The 17159-nt window shown below is 47.2% G+C and overlaps 1 protein-coding gene across 2 annotated transcripts in view; it reads left to right on the forward strand.

The window, feature by feature from the left end:
* Nucleotides 1-17159, forward strand: part of Asator (tau-tubulin kinase asator) — a 364070-nt gene that overhangs the window by 319195 nt on the left and 27716 nt on the right. For both annotated transcript variants that reach the window (XM_050182415.3, XM_072289151.1), the window contains exons 7-10: nt 107-363; nt 1791-1902; nt 5496-5717; nt 7148-8818. In XM_050182415.3, coding sequence (XP_050038372.3) covers nt 107-363; nt 1791-1902; nt 5496-5717; nt 7148-8818 — 2262 coding nt within the window. The remainder of the gene's footprint in view (nt 1-106; nt 364-1790; nt 1903-5495; nt 5718-7147; nt 8819-17159) is intronic.

Genomic DNA, 17159 nt, shown 5'->3' on the forward strand with positions numbered 1-17159 from the left:
GCCACCAAAGCTGGCACACATCAAACGGGCTTCGGTGCGAATAACGTGCCGACCTAGCCCGATAGCGTTCCTTTATTGCTCGGTGCTCTCAACGTCACACTCGCAGGTGGGCCTGATGAAGGAGAAGTACGACCACCGGCTCCTGCTGAAGCACCTTCCGTCGGACTTCCGCCAGTTCCTGGAGCACATCTCGTCGCTGGACTACTACGACCGGCCGGACTACCCCGTGCTGGCGGGGCTCTTCGAGCACTGCATGAAGCGCCGCGGGGTGCGCGACTCCGACCCGTACGACTGGGAGAAGCCGCTCGGCTCGGAGCCGGCGCCGCCGCTGGGAGCCGTCGTCTCCAAGGGGGCCCAGCAAGGGTGCGCGTTTTGGTGGAATAATCACTGCTGCACCCCGTGTTGCCACAAGTGTGTGAACGGTGGAACAATTATAAGACACGGCTCTGAGGAAAGTAGAAATACTGGAAATATGTTCCGGCTGCGCTGTACTTGACACGAAACGCCTTTCAACAGATTTTGTCTCGGTAGATGCACCGCGTTACTGCGTAGCCTGGCGCTTGGTTGCTTAACTAGGCTAGATGAAAGGCTATACGACTGCTTCGTGGGCTTGCGGATGACTCGGATCGAATCAATGAAAAGCGAAATGCGAGACATTCGCCCGCAGAGCTGGCAGCGCATGCCCAACAGAAGCAACCGAAGCACCCCGAACCATCTTCAGTTGTGGTAGATGTCGTTGACGAACAAAACTGAGGTTCTGGCGGCTGTATATATTTTCACACGAGTTAGTTTAACGGCGTGCTTGCACCTGAAACCACATGCGCATATTTTAAAGACGGGTTCATTCTTGTATGCCTGTTCCCAGAGGAACTTTTTACCATGAAGTCAGGAAATTGCTTTGCCGGCGTTTCAATATATATATATATATATATATATATATATATATATATATATATATATATATATATATATATATATATATATATATATTCTTTTCTTTTTCTCCGGTAAATGGGATTAATGTAGAGATTGCGCAGTTGAAGCCCAATGTCACAAAGTACGACGCATTAGTTGCGCGGTGAGGACAATTTTCGCGTAGACTCGAGAAAAATCGTTTCGGTGAGTCAACTTTGGGGCATCTTGAAACAACTTTTTTGGTTTGTTCCGAACTGAACAACCAATTAACTTTACATGGATTAAAATTACATCTGCACTATCATTGTTGACTAACCACCCTAATGCAAACTCGGATGAAATACCAGCGTGAGTCATACTCGGGGTTTTCTGCATTACTCATGACAACCTGGTGTTACTCCGTATAACTGAGCAATTGCGACATTCAAAAAGTCACCCCTGCGGCTAATACGCCAACTGCGTTCGTTTCTTTTTTTTTTTTTTTATAGTCGAAAAAAGGCGCGGGTACACATAGAGTGCTCGGTGCGCTCTCTGTTATGCACTGATAAGCAACAAAAGCAAGAGGGTCTCGGGGATTGGAGCACATCATTTCAGAACGTATTAGAAGCACGGTACGTACACTTTTATACAAACATGCTTACCAAATATTGCTAAATATTATTTTTAATATATTTTGAAGGCTATAGCTCCTTCGTACAAGAACAGCGCCGTCACCCACGGGGAAAGTGTCGGTGGCGCTTCAGTCACGAAACCGCAAAATCGAACGATTCTAATATTTTGTAAATAAAGACCAATACATTCTCACTGGAGGTGCATACCTGCCCGCGCAAGGCTCGATTGGTCGCTGTGCTCGACCACCCGCTCCTACTTTGCAGGAGTGCCCTGCTTGGCGCGGAGCTGGACGACAACATCATGGCCAGCTACGACGAAAGAGGCGACCACATGGCGCCGGAGCCGTTGTACGACGGTGCGCCCGCCATATCTCCGGTACGATGCACCTCCGCTGTCTTTCCACAGCGCTCTTCCTGTTTTTCCTACCAGACGCCTGTGAAAAGCGACACAAGAGAACTCGCGCCATCACGAAAGCCCTTACTTTACACGAACGTATGGCGGAAAGGCTTCGTCGCAGTAGTGCTGTGGGGCTTCAGTACACTTTGGTAGCTGCACGCTCTTCAAGTCTGTACGCCCTTTTAAGGTTCTAATTCCGTCCCAGAACAACCGTCGTCAGCTCTGAGTTGTACGCTGTTGCTTGCAGACTTGCCTTTTGTTCGCGAATATACTGCAGAGTGGATTCAACTTGTATTGGGTGGCTGAGGTGCCTTCTGTTAACCTTTCGAGGTTGGGCCAAATGTGGGGCAGAAACTTTAAGGTTGAGATTAGGTCAAGGACTGCCCAACGATCGGTGCAACAAAAGATGACAGGCGCAACCTCCGATTGCCGGAAGACCCAATTATTTCCCTAGAGTTTCATTCAGTAATCACTAGAGCGAACTGTGGCGCTACTGTATGCGGGAGCTGTAAACAGGGCAGCTCAGTCAGCCTGGGAATGATGGGTATAGCACAAGGATTTGCATAAAATTGGTTCTTGTGGCGTTAAATGGTTTCGTGGCTTTGCAAAGGGATCGTTTACAAGAAAGCACTGTGGTTTAGATAAATTAATAAACATTATTAAATTTGTCTTACGGCATGATTCGAACACATCGCCTGCAGCACAGAAGCCCAACGTTCAAACCATTACGCCACTCACGCGTCATGCGTGGACAAGCGGAACCACTGCAATTAGCAGAGGTCATGCGTGTTTGCACAATCTTATTACCTTTTGCATTTAAAGAAGCATTATTGCTTTGACATTTAGGCTAACGTAGGCCCAGGTAAAACGCAATCAACGAAGCCCCACGAACGAAGACAGGACATGTGCCTTGGTGGCCGAACGAGTTCCTTCCGGTGATTATTGCAGGGAGCTCATTTCAGCTGCGAGGCTAGTCGCTCCATCGCGTGGTACGGCGAAATGCACCAAGCGAAACTCGGCTTCACCTTGTGGGACGAGAGAAGCGCGAGGGCAGCTTCATTTTACGCGCCACTCTTGAAGCCTCACATGGTGACCGGACCACAAGCCGAGCCTTATAGTGTCGCGTGCGCCATCTTGAGTGAGTGATTTGACGGCCGTTAATACGTCCACCTAGATTACCAGTTTCAAATAGTCCAACACAGAACTGGACTTTTCATCTTTTCAATGTAAGTATGGGCCTGAAAGGTAGTAATTATTGAAACGGTAAAATTGATGTAAGTAGTTCAACTATGAAGTAATGATAGATCGTTTTTGTTTTTCTTGCAAATGATCTTCACTTGGGCAGGTAATACATATTCAATGAAGTAACTCGGGCGCCTTTTTTTAAGGGTTCGAGCTAAAAAGATAAATGATATCTATTATTCCTATTTCATGTAAATTAATTTGTTCAAGTTAGCGCTTCTGTGCGGCCACTGACTTCATCCGTACCTTCTACTATATTGCTCGAACATTCTTCCATATGTTCAGTAAGCAAGGGCGCTTTAACGTAAAACTATTCCCAAACTTTTCTATTCCAATTCTGCAATCAGCCCTCTGCGATTCGTCAAAAACATTTTTGGACCACCCCCACTTCACCTGTCTGGCACGCAACGTCACAAAAACCGCCATAGCTCCCCATCTGATATAACGTGTAAACACTGGTTATGCATGATTTGACCGAACAAAAGAAATATAGCTATTTCTGATTCGGCACCTTTTCGCCAATAGCACTCGGCTATTGGTCAAATGTCTTGGGGCTGCACCCACTTCCCCTGCCTCTCACGCGACGTCACGAAACCACAAAAACTCACCGCATCAAAGTGACGTGTACGCGTTAAAGAAGCATTATTATACCGAACAAAACTGAATTTTTTTCTGAATAGCCGCAAGGTGCGGCGTTCCGAAAGGAATAAAAGATGGCTGCCGCCGATCGCTCAGGCACTGGCTACTGTGGGAGAGCATGGGTTGATTTGCGTGTAATAAAACTTTTTGCATGGCCGTGTAACATTTTTGAACCCTTTCGGCACGTTTACTACCTCGTTCTGCCAACTCTTTGCTGAGGATCAGTTTTAGCGTCATTGTTCAGCTGCCGTTCCATGCCGGCGTGATTATCGACGAGCCACCGCAAGCTGAGTAAGGGAAAGCGGACCAATCGCAGACGCCGGTACCACCCTCTTCATCCGGTTATCGATTTTCAATCCAGTGGCTGCGCCCCATTGAATCCTTCTCCACTTGAGCGTGCTCCTGGCCTCTTGTGAGCCAATTAGATCAGACAAGCCGCTCAGTGCAGGCGATGTTATTCGTTTTTCAAGCAAACAAAGGCGACCGCCTATGAACGAAGAGAGCATTTGATTAGTCTGCTCAGACAACTCTGCGGGTGACCGCCCGATGCTTGCGTCGGCGGTTACGCAAATTTGACGTCAGGAGATTGGAATAAAAACATATTGGAATAGTTTTACGTCATAGCGCCCCAATTTTCGCTCGATGCAAGGACTGCGTTATGTAGGCCTGTGCTGTGACCTCTCAATTTTTTTGTCATCGTTGGATGCCTTAAAAGATATTTTTTCCTGGCCTTTAAAATGGCTGTCTACCTTATTTGATCTTCTCGTCTAATTTCTTCGTAGCGTATTTTACCTGGTTCACAAAATTTGGGCAGATTGCTACGAATGTTTTTTTTTTTTTCTAGGCAAATCATCGCAACATAAAAAAAAAACTAACCGAACATCTCGGGGTCTAACTTCCCGCTCTCGTTTCTCTATAGGACCGATTGTTCGATGCTTATAAAGCTGAACGTCGCCGTAAAGAAGTCACATTCGAAACTGAAACGCATTCGGCCTGTCCGATATATTTTGCTGTATCTGTGTTCGTTACATCGGTGTTCTACTATCAGAATCTGTTCTTTCTAAGAAAAGACTGTTTTATTCTTAAGCCGCAGCACTTACCAGACACCCAGTGGTACGAGATCTTTTGTGTGCTTGCAAGTGAAGGCTCCGCTGCCCGTAACGGCGCTGGCGAAACATGACTGCAAGTCTACCGATGAAGACAACCTCGGCATTGGGCAGTCATAAATGATGCGAATGTAAGAGGCGTACTTTTCTGGCTCAAGTTGTGTCGCCGTTAGGGTATCACATAAGACCGGACCCATGCATGCCCATTTCAAGTCAGGCATCCCCAGCAGCCATTTCCTCCAGCCTGCCGTATTTGAGTCATCGCGCGCGCTTTCTGTGCCGTGCAGCATTTCGCTTCACATGGGCGAGCAGTGTGCGCGCTCAGAACTGTCTAGTTTATTGTCGGCGCTGCACTCGCGGCACCGGAAGTCAAAAACCACAGTGAGCCTCGCCCTTGGGCTTCGCGTGCTGTGTGGTCCCTTGTGCCTTCTGACTGCGCTCTATACTTGTGCTCGCGTCACGTGCTTGACGCCTTGATCAAAGCAGTCTGCGAACAGGCCAAACGGAGCTAACGTTCATACAGCCCAATTAGTTACCTTTGTCTGGTTTGAATGCTGACGGCCTCGCGGCGTTCCGCGAACGCAGGCGCTGTTGTCCAAGGAGCCGCGTCCCACTTCGACGACACTGCGAAGCCACCAGGGGCCACGCATTCTCCCCCAGTGGGAGGCGGCCAAGAGGGACATCGACAGCATCAACCAAATGCCTCGGGAAGTGCCCACACACCAGATGGCGCTCACAGAGAACAACAACAGGAACAACAACAACCCGTCCAGGGAGTGCCACTTGGCGCCGGCCGCTAACAATGAGGTAAACTATTCAGAGGATAACGTTGAAGTCATAACTGACCGTTTCGACTTCTTGCGTTCCTGGCTAAAGGTAATCGAAATAATTCAGGCTAAGTAGGTCACGTAATGCAATGCACAAGAGGTAGCTTATTAGAGTACAATGGGTGCGAACGCAAGGGTAGCAGAGTCAATAAGTTGATAGCGGCACAGGATACGATGAGATTAACGAATCTGAACAAAAAAATATCTTGAAAATGTTAGCACCATTTCTGCCATCACTTTCGCCACAAATTTTGGTTGATGCAGGCTAACTAGATACACTCCCGTGTACCGCGCGCTGGGTGCACGTTAAAGGCGGCCGAAATGAACCGAAATGAATCATATCGTGTCTTTGGCACTAAGTACTTTAGAATTTAATAAAACATTGCCTGGCGCAATACACCAGCAATTCGAGCTTGCTGGGAGACGCCTCCATTTCTATTCAGTGACATGTATAAAACAACCTCATTATGGTAAAACCAAATATTTGACAGCGAAAAAAAAAACACACCCTCCGAAACGAACCAACACACCACTGGGGTAACGGGTGTCATAAAAAAATTTCATGCAATGTCTGCATCTTTACCTACATATATTTGCGGACAATTTGCGGGCTTCTCCGCTGTTTCTTTCACGCGTTTCATACCAGCTTCTCCTATGACAAAATCAGAGAGGTCGCTAAAGTGACTATATAGGTTGCGTAACGTAGTTTTCAGGGCACACCACAGGAGCGATAGCGCTAAGGTGAAAAGTACCATTAAGAGGGAGAGACAAAAAGGAAGGAAACACGTGCTGCTTAGCCAGCGTAATTACGGGCTGGCTACCCTGTGCTGGGGAAAGGGGTAAAAGTAATACCTTGCGCGATTAACGAACGAAAACATTAACGATTAATGAACGAAAAGAAGGACAACCCAGCGGCCCGATTTTTGTACAAAAATATTTTGTGATCTTTTAAATCACAGTGTTCATCACAATATATAAAGTAGAAGTGTAGGACGAGAGAAAAAAGGAATTCGTTCATAGAAAGGCAGAGTGGTTGGCCAGGACCTACAGTAAACTTGACCTGGGCTGCTACGTATTAGTAAATTTTTGTAAGGACAACGAAACTGTAAAGCCGAGACATAAAACGGCAAGCTTGTTCTGGTACCTTACACCTTAGCTGAGCCAAGGCAACAAATCCAGCGAGAGAAACTTGGCGGTCTTTCGCTAAGCTGAACGGTCGCTCTTGGTGTTTCGATGAAATTAACCTTGTTCATAATTTTTTTTTTCCACACAGAGTTGCCTTACGTGTTGCCTGATGTCTTGTTTTAAGGGGTAAAATGGGTCACTTTCTCAATACACGCAATAGGCTTTAAATTTGCCAGTATGCCTTCATTACGTGTAATTTCGCTTCAATATGGCATCTTCTCGCAGAAACTGGCCACCAAAGACAAGAAGGCAGATCTGTCCTCGGGCGCCGAGAACGGTCACGACAATGGGCTTGACGAAAGGCCTCAAGCGGCGCCGCGCATCACAGTAGACGCCGGCACCGCCTCGGCCCGGGACAGCCCGTCGCACGAAGAGCGCTCCCCCAAGAGGCTGCCTCGTCTGCACATCGGGGCGGCCGCAAACTTGCCGGAAAGGGTAGCGACCGCGTCCGCGGGACTCGAAGAAGCCACGGCGCAGCCAGACACTGCCGACTTGTCTAAAGAGCCTTCGCCCCTCGAGCAAGTGCTGCAGATTGCAGCTGCGGCGTCCGCCGGAAGAGATGTTGTCGTCGGTTCGAAGCAACAGGCTCCGCCCCCTCAGCCTGTGAGCACGCCTCCCACGGACCCGAAAGCCACCAACCTGGAACAGCGTCAGCAGCACCGGAGGCTGCACCGAAGGCCGTACCACCGAGACGTCTCGCTGACGCAGTTCGCGGTGGCAGACGACGACAACATATCCGCGATGCAGCAGGTCACCAAGGGAGCGGCGGCGGCCATGACGCTCGCCTCCAAGTGGCAGGCGTCGTTTGATGATAGCGAGGAGACAGACCACGACGAGATGGACGAGAACGCGCCCCTGACCTCTCCCGACCACCGAGTAATCAAGAGGGACTCGTCCGGTTACGCCCTGGATAAAATGGCGGGGAGGCCTGCGGGCAAGTCTGCCCACGCGAGCGGGGACGACGAGAGGAGGAAGAGGCTCGAAGAAGGCCGCATGGTGATACAGGAGGAAGTGGACGCCAAGAGGGCCGTGCGTCGCGCCGTCTCCCAGCCTGCCGACTACCACATCACTCTGGCCGGCTTTCCCCTCCAGGGTCCTGTGCCTCTGGGGTTGCCGCGCGTATGGAGCTGCCCGTCGATGGGCCAGCACATCCGCTCCCACCTTCAGCCGCCGCTAAGACAGCAGGCTTCGTTCGACGACAACGTCTACGAGGTGGATGTGACTCGGAACGTTGCCGCTAGGTGCAGTGAGGAGGGCGAGGAACGCAGAGCGTCTCTACCCTCTATTCACCTGCGGACGCCCGAAGAAGAGACGGCGCCCAAGAAGGAAGCCTTGGAGGTGAAGAACAGGGAGGAATCGGTCACCGAGAGTCGGTCGGTGCAGCGGTCGGCAAGCGCCACCGGAATGCCCGCGCCCAAGGGGATCCTCAAGAAGCCGAGCATGGAGAGGTCGCCCTCGCTGGGAAGTCGGCGGGACGACTTCCCGACGCCCGGAGGAGGGCAGCAGCAACCTCCTCAGACGCCCGTGGACCCAGCATCGCGCGCGTGGGGAAACCACGTGCTGACGCGGATGCACTCGGACGAGCCTTCCATCTACTTCGACGCTCCGGCGGCGCCGCTGGCACCGACGTCGCGCGAGGACCGATGGTCTCTGGGCAACATAGAAGAGGCCAACCTGTGGCGGGCGTACGCCTGCAGGCGCTCAGGCACGGACGCCGACGACGAGAACTCGAAGGACGAGTACGAGACGCCGCCTCGAGACGACCAGCAGCACGTGTCGGTGATCAGCTTATGCGAGCTGCCGGAAGCTTTCCGGCTCATAGGATTGCACGACGCGCATCCCGCGTACCCGAGGCGAGAGCCCACGCCCGACGAGCGGCTGCATAGGCCGGCTTCGGTGAGTTTTTATTTATTTATTTATTTCATGTACCCTCAGGGCCATTGGCATTGGAGAGGGGAGTGGTTAGAGGCATACAAAACAAGAAAAAAATAGGAAATGTGATACAAGGAATAGGAGTATTGCAATAATAGTTAACAAGTGTGTCTACTCATACAATATTAGCTAAGGCGTTCTTGAAAAGCTGGTAATCTTTGATGGTGGCTGTCAGTGCGGGAAGGTGATTCCACTCTGCTGCTGTACCAGGTATAAATGACTGGAAGAAAGCGTTAGTTCTACAAAATGGGACACCGACCTTGTAGGCATGATCTAGTCGAGATGATAGGTGACGTGGGGGAGGGATTAATTCGCTACGCAGGTGTGGATGATGAAACATCTTATGGAACAGACAGATACGAAACGCTTTGCGACGTGAGGCTAGGGTTGGTAGATTAAGGCTTGATTTCATTAAAGATATGCTAGCGGTCCTGTTATAGTTGGAAAGAATGAAGCGAACCGAGTTATTTTTGACCGTTTCTAGTGAATATATTAGGTTTTCATGATGAGGGTCCCAGATGGATGCGGCGTACTCTAGTTTCGGACGTATTAATGTTTTGTACAACAGCAGTTTGAGGGAAGAGGGCGCTTTAGAAAAGTTGCGGCGGATGTAGCCAAGCATACGATTAGCATTGTTAATTATGTATGTGATATGTGCAGACCAAGTGAGAGTGGAAGTGATGTGTTCACCAAGGTACTTGTATGAGCCTACCGATTCTAAGAGGACATGATCTAAGGAATAAGTGGGGATACTGTTGCAAGTTCTTGATACACGAAGAGATTTACATTTTGTGATGTTAAGTTCCATTAGCCATGTTTTACACCACAATGAAATAGCGTTCAGGTCAGTCTGAAGAGCGGTTACATCGTCACTGCTTGTTACTTCTCTGAAGATTACGCAGTCATCCACAAATAAATGGATATGAGAGGAAACAGAAGGCAAGTCGTTGATGTAGATTAGAAAAAGAAGAGGGCCGAGGACGGAGCCTTGTGGGACGCCGGAATGGACAGGGTTTGAGTGAGAGTTAAGATTATTAGCTGACACGTATTGTGAACGGTTTTTAAGGAAACACTCAATCCAAGCAAGAAGTTTGGGGTCAATGTTCATGAGCTGTAGTTTGTGAAGTAGCAGTTTGTGAGACACTTTATCGAAAGCTTTGGAGTAGTCTAGGAAAATGCAATCCGCCATTGAACGAGTATCAAGAATTAGGTGTAGCTTATGTATGAAGGAAGCCAGCTGCGTTTCACAAGAATATGTTTTTCGAAAGCCATGCTGTGAACTTGAAAAAAATGAATTTGACTAAAGAAAGTTAGCAAGCTGTGAATATAGGATATGTTCTAATATTTTGCATGGGATACTGGTTAGTGAAATAGGCCGATAATTGAGAGGAGAGTGTTTGTCACCTGATTTATAAAGTGGAATCACCTTACCGACTTTCCAATCAAGGGGCAGGTATCCTGTGTCAAGCGACTGTTGAAAAAGTTTGCTAGTAAAATAGATGAGTAAACAACAGTGCTGTGCAAAAATTTCAAGGAAATTAGGTCATGGCCAGGAGCAGAGGAGAGACGCAATGATATAATCACGGTTTCGATGCCACAGGGTTCAATTGTAATTGGAAACATAGCCTGGTAATCATAACAAGGTGCAGTGGGTGGGGAAACATTACAGGTTACAGAAAAGTTTTGGATAAATGTTTCATTGAGGACGGATGCGATATGATCACAGGGTATGGCATTCCCAGAGTTATCTACAAGAGTTATGGTGTGATCATCTTTTTGGTTAATAACGCGCCAGAATTTTTTGGTGTCATTTGTTAACATGGACGGCAGCGTGTGACATAAAAAATTGTTTCTGGCGCTTCTTAGCGCTGATACATATTCGCTTGAAGCCAATCGGTAGGCGCTCCAACGAGCTTCACTCGAGGAAAACTTTGCCGACCTGTACAATCGGCTCTTTTTATTTGATAACCGTCTTATATGAACATTATACCAGGGAGCGTCTGACTTGCTAGTTACGATGCGAATGGGAATGTACTTGTTGGTTAGGTAAGTAACTTTTTCTGCGAAGATTGCCCAGTTAGTTTCCACTGTACGGCTGTCGAAATCCTGGAGGAAAACATCAAGGAATGAGCATAATTCTCTATTAATCGCGTCAAAGTCTGCTTTATTGTAATTACGGATGGTTACAGTCATTTTGGTATGTTTAGGTTGTGCGAGATTTAAGTGAAAAAAGAGTAAAGAGTGGTCGCTCATTCCTGGAACGTGAGTGATGTTGGAAACTAGGTCGGGCTGTGAAGCGAGAACAAGGTCAAGGGTATTAGCAGCAGAGTCTGTGGTTCTAGTCGGTTCAGTTACAAGCTGTTCGAGAGAAAAAACGGAGCACATTTTTAAAAATTCTTTAGCTAGCGTGGAAGGTGGGTGTATCGTGGGGACAGTGTTAGACCAGGTTATGTTTGGCATATTAAAATCACCAAGCAAAAGTAATGGACAGTTTGGGTAACGGGATGAAACGATGTTAACAACATCGTGTAATTCATTTACGAAGTTCTGTGTATAGGTAGGGGGCCGATAACAGAGCCCAATAATAACTTTTTTATGATTTAGGGCGACGCATGCCCAGACAGTTTCTAAAGGGGTGTGGACGTGGATGCACTGTGAAGCGCAATTTCTCGTGATAGCGAGCAGCACGCCTCCTCCTCGTCGCCCAATGCGATCGCAGCGATAAATGGAGAAATTATTTGCAATAAGAAAGAGTTCGTGGTCTCGAATTTCAGGTCGTAACCAGGTTTCAGTTAATACTATGATATCAGCGCTGCAGGTGTCGATGGCGGAGTTAAGGCAGTCACGTTTGCTGATGATACTGCGGACGTTAGTAAAAAGAACGGATATCTGCGAAAAAGAGCGTCCACATCCCCTCGCGCGTCCCTACGGACTGCCGTGAGCCGAACTGGCGGCATTATCAGCTGAGGGCGGTTTCTGCGCGTGCTGTTTAACAGATTTAGTAGGATGACTATCATGTGATGGCGGTTGCTTCGTATGCTCGTTAATGCAGTTAGATTCGGGATCGTACATGTAGTACTTCTTATTCATTAGTAATTTGTTATATCGGAGTTGATACGGACCTCCGTCAGATGCACTTTTGGCAAACTCGGTTAATTTCTTCCGAGCGTGACGTGTAGCAGGCGAGTAATCTTCATTAACTGTGACGTTTTTGTCCTTCAGCTTTTTCCGGGCAGAGAGGACCATCTCTTTTATCTTAAAGTTAGTAAATTTTACAATGATTGGACGTTGTTTTCCTGGCGAATATTGACCTAGGCGATGAGCGCGTTCAATGGCTGAATCCGGAAGGATGTCAAGTGCGTCAGCCAAAACTACTTTAATTTTTTCTTCCGATTCAGCCCACGACTCCCGGTGGTCATCTAATCCATAAAAAATGAGGTTGCAGCGTCGTGATTGATCCTGAAGTTCGGTCTGCCGTGATTGCAAAGAAGCAGAATTGATCGACAGCGACTGTACCGAACTCTGGATGGTGGCTATATCGTGATCAATTTGGTCAATTGAGTCCGTTCTATCTTCTAGGTCATCTAGTCTTTTTTCGATGGCGCCAATTTTGCTTTCGATATTTTTTTTACTGGCTTTGATGGCTTTAATGTCAGTGACCATATCAGACTGGCTTTTCGCTGCTTGCACGGATCGAGCCTGAAGATCTTTTAGAATATGAAATATGACTTTCACCAGTTCGCCTGGCTCGTCAGGCAAGGACTGCAGTTCAGCCAAGGACTGAGAACGAGTCGGGGGACCTGGGTTCGACTCATTATCTCCAGAGCATAGTAATAAAACACTCATTGAAAAACAATCGACAGCAATATCACGGAGCACTCGTGGGCGCGGGAACAATAATAGGAAACGGTCGTCGCTCCTTCTGGCATACATGGAGAAAACGTTACACACCTGTAATGCGCAAAAGCGCGGAGTGTGAGACATGTTGACGGTGATGGTCCCGCGCCCACTGAAGAAACTGTCGCACTGGCGCCTTCTTATATCGACTGTGGCTGGTGACGTCATCGTAGACTTGGATGATGCGCAGTAGGCGGAGATGACGAGCGGAGCAGTGCGGTAGGGGTAGTGCGGTTGATAGCAGAGCGGCGTCAATGGTATCGGGCTGGGAGGGCATTCGGGTTCACCAGGAGGCAAGGCTGGGGTTGACAGCAGGAAAAGCTGCAGGAACACCTGTAATGCGCAAAAGCGCGGAGTGTGAGACATGTTGACAGTGATGGTCCCGCGCCCACTCCTTGTTGAACGAATGCTCTTATGCACAAAAATTTATTGATTGATTGATTGAAATCAAGCAGCTTCCTGATGAAAAAATGTCGAAAGTCATATTTTCCAGTGCCATAATCCTGCATTATTGTTGTTTTCTAAGAAGTCGCACTTAAGCCCGAAGGCCTAAGCATCGATTGCGATACCAAATTAGTAGACAGCTATACAAAGCAACGATAGTAGCTTTATCGGCCGTACAAACTCGTACACATTCGCTTACTAAATTAACAAGCATGGGGTCACGCGTGCACAGGCATACAGAAACACATCTCACTCGATGAACGCAGACGCTCGCTGTCAAAACGCTGGCGTGAGGAAGAGCGGCAGCAACAGCGAGCGAATTCACCTTCGTGCTGACTCTCGCTTCAACGCGAACTAAGCGGCGAGAACACGTCGCGCACGAAGCTATGGGCCCACAGTACACCTAGCCTCTGTACCCATCGCAGATCGTTTTCAACGTAGGGCTTATATATAGGTGCAGCGGTGGCGTAGAGGTGCCGCCTCGCGCGCAATACGACCGTGGTTCGAATACCGGTGCCGCGCAATTTTCCACCGGATTAAAAAAAAATCCGCGTGTTGATAAAATTGCATAAACAGGCCTGGAGTGCGGCCTGATCCCGATGACAAGAGCCGGTAACGCACTCCCTCAACAGAGCAGGATTGGCCACCCTGGTGCAGTACTTGGTCACAACCTTCTGTATGAATACAACAATCAAATCCCGGCCCTCAGTCCCCAGCAGCTGCGAAGCAACTGACCACGGCGGCCGTCAGACCTGTGGCGCAGCAGAGGGTGCTAAGAATCTCTGGGTCCGGACAATGACGCTGTGTTAGACTTGCTGTTTCGTAACTCGCCGGATTTCGTAATTTATGTGACTGTCATTCCCGGAATTAGCGACCATCTGGCTGTTATTGCCGGTATCCATAAAGAAAAAAACTGTGCGAAGTTATCTACGGGTAGAAGAGTCTACTTTTATGAGAAGGGTGACTACGATGCAATTTCTGAGAGACTTCGTAATTTCTTTTCTCTTTTCGAGTGCTTAGCTGAGGAGCGTAATGTGCATGATATGTGGGACAATCTGAAGAATACGTTACTCGAGCTGGTAAGTGTACATGTCCCCAATGTTAATTCTTCACGGCTTAAAAAGCACAAACAGCCATGGGCAACAACACATATACTAAAGCTTATCAAGAAAAGGATGAGGGCATTTAACGCATTCAAGAAAAACAAATCAGCTGCTCATTTTTCAAAACTACATACAATTACACTTGAATATAAGCTAAAGATAGGAAAAGCTAAATATGACTACTTCAGCGAGCTAAGCAACAAAATGAAATCAAACCATAAAATGTTTTGGAAGTACTTAAAACAGTGTGGTTCAGATTCTTTCGCAATACAGGACTTAAATTATAATGGTAAGATAATTATAGAAGACAGGGATAAAGCTCCGTGCCTAAACAACTTTTTTCATTCGGTATTCTTACCCAACCACACCTGTCATATTCATCCACCTACAACAAATATTTCGCCTATGCTTCCTGTTGAGCTTAGTGTTAATGGAATTGGAAAACTATTGAAGGATATTGGTGAGAGTAAATCTAGTGGTCCGGATGGAATTTCCCCACGTGTGCTCAAACGTTGCGCGGGGCCAATTTCTATGTACCTTTATTTAATTTTTGAAAAATCTTTATCGACAGGTATTTTACCACGACTGGAAAATTGCACACGTTGTTCCGATACATAAAGGTGGGTCCAAAAAAGACCCTGGTAACTACAGGCCAATATCACTTACGTCTATCCCGTGTAAAATACTTGAACATATCTTATATGAACAAATACTAAATCATTTAAGTAAGCAGAAGGTACTAATTAACGAGCAGCATGGATTTCGTAGGGGACTATCTTGCACAACACAACTAGTTGAGTTTTATCATGACATAATATCCAACGTAGATGCAGGCGGACAGGTAGACGGTGTGTTCCTGGATTTTCGGAAACGCTTCGACACGGTATCGCATTCACTCTTATTGTTTAAGCTTAATACCCTAAACATTGATGCAACTGTTTTTAAATGGATTGAATGCTACCTTTCCCAAAGAAGCCAATGTGTAATACTGAATGGAAAATGATCCGAATATGCAGATGTTACGTCAGGAGTCCCACAGGGCTCCGTTCTGGGTCAGCTATTATTTTTGATGTACATCAATGATATTTCTTCCAGAATTTCATCATCTCTACGGCTGTTTGCGGATGACTGTATCGTGTACAAAACATTGCCCATCACAATGATACAATTGAACCTCAGAACGACTTATCACTTATTCATGATTGGTGTACTAAATGGAAAATGACTTTGAACATAACAAAGTGTGTACATCTCTCATTTACTAAAAAGAAGAAACCAATTCAGTGACGGTATCATCTGAACAACGTACTATTGAACCAAGGCAGTACGTATAAGTATCTAGCTGTGCTACTGTCGTCTGAATGTTCGTGGCAACCTCAGATAGACAGTATCATAGCCAAAGCTGGTAAAGCTTTGAATTTCATTCAGGGAAACCTGCGATGTTCACATGCGAATTTAAAACCTATGACACATACAACTTGTGTTCGACCACTCTTAGAATATGGCTGTGTTGTGTGGGACCCCCACGAGATAACCTTTATTTCCGCTCTAGAAAAAACACAAAACCGTGCTGCTAGGTTCGTCTTGGGGCGGTACGGAAGGAGGGATAGCTGCACTGCAATGAAGGCTGAGCTAGGATGGGAATCTTTCTGGCCGCCGCACTAAACTGAGGTTAAAATTTTTATATTCTATTTACTATAATAAACTGGAATTAATAGATAAATTTACCTACAGAAAGCTCATTACATTTCAAAACCTACTGATCACAGTTGCAAAATCCTCTAGTACCCTGCCAACACGAACATATATGACAATTCATGTTTTGTTCAAGCAATTAAACAGTGGAATAAGCTGACTGAAAAGCAAGTGCATTCTGTGAATGAAGGTGTATTATATTCCACGTTGTAACCCCCCTGCTGTAACGCCTTTGGGCGCTGAGGGGTAATTGATGAATAAAGAATGAAGGCCGCCATTGGATTCTGAACCTGGCAACATTTAACGCTAGAACGTTATCTAGTAAGGCGAGTCTAGCAGTGCTCTTGGAGGAATTAGCGTGCAGTAAATGGGATATAATAGGGCTCAGTGAGGTTAGGAGGACAAAAGAAGCATTATCAGCCTGGCTACGCCCACTGCAGGACAAATGCCTCTCCCATACTTCTCCAACTACCCCGGTCATGTGCAAATTGTGGCCATGTTGTCCCTGCAAACTTCTTAATCTCATCCGCCCATCTAACTTTCAGCCGCCCCCTGCTACGCTTCCCTTCTCTTGGAATCCTGTCCGTAACCCTTAATGACCATCGCTTATCTTCCCTCCTGATTACATATCCTGCCCATGCCCATTTCTTTTTCTTGATTTCAGCGAAGATGACATTAACTCGCGTTTGTTCCCTCACCCAATCTGCTCTGTTCTAATCCCTTAACGTTACACCCATAATTCTTCTTTCCATAGGTCATTGCGTCGTCCTCAATTTAAGTAAAACCCTGTTTGTAAGCCTCCTGGTTTCTGCCCGGTACGTGAGCACTGGGAACACACAGCTGTTATACACTTTTCTCTTGAGGGATAATGGCAAACTGCTGTTCATGACCTGAGAATGGCTGCCAAACGCACCCCAGCCCATTCTTATTCTTCTGATTATTTCAGTCTCATGATCCGGATAAGCGGTAACAACTTGTCCTAAGTAGATCTATTCCCTTACCACTTCCAGTGCCTCGCTACCTATCGCAAACTGCTCTTCTCTTCCGAGACTGTTAAACATTACTTTAGTTTTCTGCAGGATTAATTTCGAGACCCACCCTTCTGCATTGCCTCTCCAGGTCAGTGAGCATGCATTGCAATTGGTCCCCTGAGTTACTAAGCAAGG

This window comes from Dermacentor andersoni, chromosome 7 (assembly GCF_023375885.2).
Source record: "Dermacentor andersoni chromosome 7, qqDerAnde1_hic_scaffold, whole genome shotgun sequence".
Taxonomy (NCBI): Eukaryota; Metazoa; Arthropoda; class Arachnida; order Ixodida; family Ixodidae; genus Dermacentor; species Dermacentor andersoni.